The 2,706-nt window shown below is 33.3% G+C and overlaps 1 protein-coding gene across 1 annotated transcript; it reads left to right on the plus strand.

The window, feature by feature from the left end:
• Positions 1 to 1,555: 1,555 nt before the first annotated feature.
• LOC150036762 (secreted RxLR effector protein 161-like) lies at positions 1,556 to 2,167 on the plus strand. The gene has a single exon (XM_090313228.1). It carries the CDS (start codon positions 1,556 to 1,558, stop codon positions 2,165 to 2,167), a length of 612 nt encoding a protein of 203 aa, XP_090169354.1.
• Positions 2,168 to 2,706: the final 539 nt, after the last annotated feature.

The following is a 2,706-nucleotide window of genomic DNA, read 5'->3' on the forward strand; positions in this document are numbered from 1 at the left end:
AAGTTGATCAAGTTTCAGTAGATAGTCAAAATGGTCTATAATATACGTATCAGGCTGGGTACCTTATCCTAGGGACACTATCAGATGCGGCCACTTTATACTTAGTACAAACGATGTAATCCTGAGTCATTCATGTGGAGACATGTGAGTGTAGACATCTTGTGCAAAGAGTTTGTATAAGATCAGACCAAGAAATAAGTCCTCACGTTTACTTTATAACGTTGGAACCCATGATCTATAGGTCCATGAGGTTCCCCTACTAGCTCATTTTGGACTAAACCTTAGAATAATGTGACAAACGAATTTGAATTGATCAAATTCGGTTTTTGGAGTAAAGTGTTAAATATATCATATATACTTAACCTAATATTTAATTGTGATTTAAACATAAAGAGAGAGAGAAAGACTCTGAATTGATCTGTGAATTGATCAATAAGATTTAAATATCAAGACTATGAATAGGAATTCATACCGATTGGGATTAGCATTGGATTTAATATTAAACTAAATTAATTACATTATTTAATTAATTATTTAATATTAACTTTAATTTAAATTAATTATTAGAATTAATTTTAAAATAAAATGGACTTGGTCAAAGTTGGATTCAAAGACAAAATTCTTGACTAGGTCAAAATTTCATAAAAGTCAAAATGTTGACTTTTGCATTGAAAGTCAAAAAGTCAAAATGTTGACTTTGCATTGTTAGAGTCAAAGAATCGACCTTTGACCACGTCAGTGGAAAAATCCAATATTTTTTAGTGGAAAAATCCTAATTTTGGATTGCTAGGTATAAATCCCATTTTAAGACGCTAATCCCACTTTGAGTTAGTGGAATTTGAGTGTCAAATTCTTATTAAAATAAATTCGTATTATTTGCATGATTTGGCCTATTAATAGTACGTTTAATCTTATTGGCAAAGTGAACTTTTATGAGATTTTTGAGAAAAATCTTAACCTATTTCTCTCTAAATTCCCTACCCTTTTCCTCTCAAAATTAGTCACTCATCGGATCCGGCCATCCCGTTCTAAGGCTGGAGAATAGTCGGAAAGACTCTCGTGGTGGTCCAGAACTGTTCGTGTGGAGATTTGAGTGAATTTGGAGAAGAATTGAGACAACAAAGATTGTATACTTCTATCTCTTTGCTTTAATTGAAATTGCATGCTTATTCTTTTGAAATTAACATGAATAAAGTACTTTAGATCCTTTATTTCTTCCATTGTGCATGTGTTCGTTCCATCAGTATCTACACCAAATTAATTTCATCAAGTGTCCATATGATTATGCACTTTACAACAAAGTCCAAAATAATGATGTATTGATTTTGTGCTTGTATGTATATGACTTGATCTTTACAAGTAGCAACTGAAGAATGTCCAACAAGTTTAAAGAAGAGATGATGAACGAGTTTAAGATGATCAACATCGGGATCATGTCTTACTACCTTGGCATTGAAGTAAAGCAAGAAGGTAAAGGCATCTTTATCACACAAGAAGGCTATGCTAAGGAAGTTAAGAAGTTCAAAGTGGATGATTCTAATCCAGTAACACACCCATGGAATGTGGAATTAAACTGACACGTTGCGTGGATGAAGAAAGTGTTGATCCAACACTTTTTAAAGGTTTGGTTGGAAGTTTGGTATCTAACATGCACACGACATTACATTTTTATATAGTTGGAGTTATCAATCGCTTCAAGGAGAAACCAACAACCACAAACTTGAATGCAACAAAGAGAATTCTTTGGTATATCAAAGGCACGATAAACTACAACTTGTACTATTCTATGTCTAATAATTACAAGCTCTTGGGATATAATGATAACGATTGTGGTGGAGATGTACGTGACCGCAAAAGTACAACTACTTTTGTGTTTTACATGGGAGATACTGCCTTCACTTGGATGTCAAAGAAACAACCAGTTGTTACTCTCTCAACATGTGACGCAGAATATGTGGTTGTTACCTCATGTGTTTGTCATGCAATTTGGCTGAGAAATTTACTACAGGAGTTGGGACTACCACAAGATGAGCCAACCAAGATTTTTGTAGTTAAGAAGTTAGCAATTGCTTTGTCCAAGAACCCAGTCTTCCACAATCGGAGCAAACACATCGATACATCGTACATTATATTAGAGAGTGCATTGAAAGAAAGGATGTACAACTAGTTGAAAACTCATGATCAAGTAACTGACATTTTCACTAAGCCTATTAAGAAAAAAGACTTCACAAGATTGAGAGATTTGCTCAGGGTAACAAAATCAAGTTTAAGAGAGGGTGTTGAAATATAAACTTGATTTTGGGTTAAAAGTAATTAGGCCTAGCCCAAACAAAAGACTAAATTCTAGAAATATCAAGTATTAGAATATTCTAGAGATATTACTTGTAGGAGATGCTTAAAGTAGATTGGAAAATTATCTAAAAAATATAAGAAAGAAAGTGTAATTGTAGAGAATATTCTAGAGAGTCAATTGTAACCATTAAATCATGAATGTGTTGGCAAAATCCTAACCATAGATTTAGGGGTGCCAACTAGTATAGATAAGAGGTATGTCTTACCATTTGTATCAAGCCAACAAATTAGAAGTGCTCAATAACAAAAGTAGCCTCTTTCTCAATTCTCTCATCCAAATTTCCTCCAACATTTAAAATTTCTTTCCAACATGGCCTTCATTCAGATGCTTAAGGCTTTAAGTATGGTGGCTTA

Source organism: Benincasa hispida, chromosome 4 (genome assembly GCF_027475165.1).
Source record: "Benincasa hispida cultivar pf3 chromosome 4, pf3_genome.v1.1, whole genome shotgun sequence".
Lineage (NCBI taxonomy): Eukaryota > Viridiplantae > Streptophyta > Magnoliopsida > Cucurbitales > Cucurbitaceae > Benincasa > Benincasa hispida.

Coding starts and splice junctions, on each gene's coding strand:
- LOC150036762 (XM_090313228.1), top strand. CDS start 1,556: ATGGAATGTGGAATTAAACTGACACGTTGCGTGGATGAAGAAAGTGTT.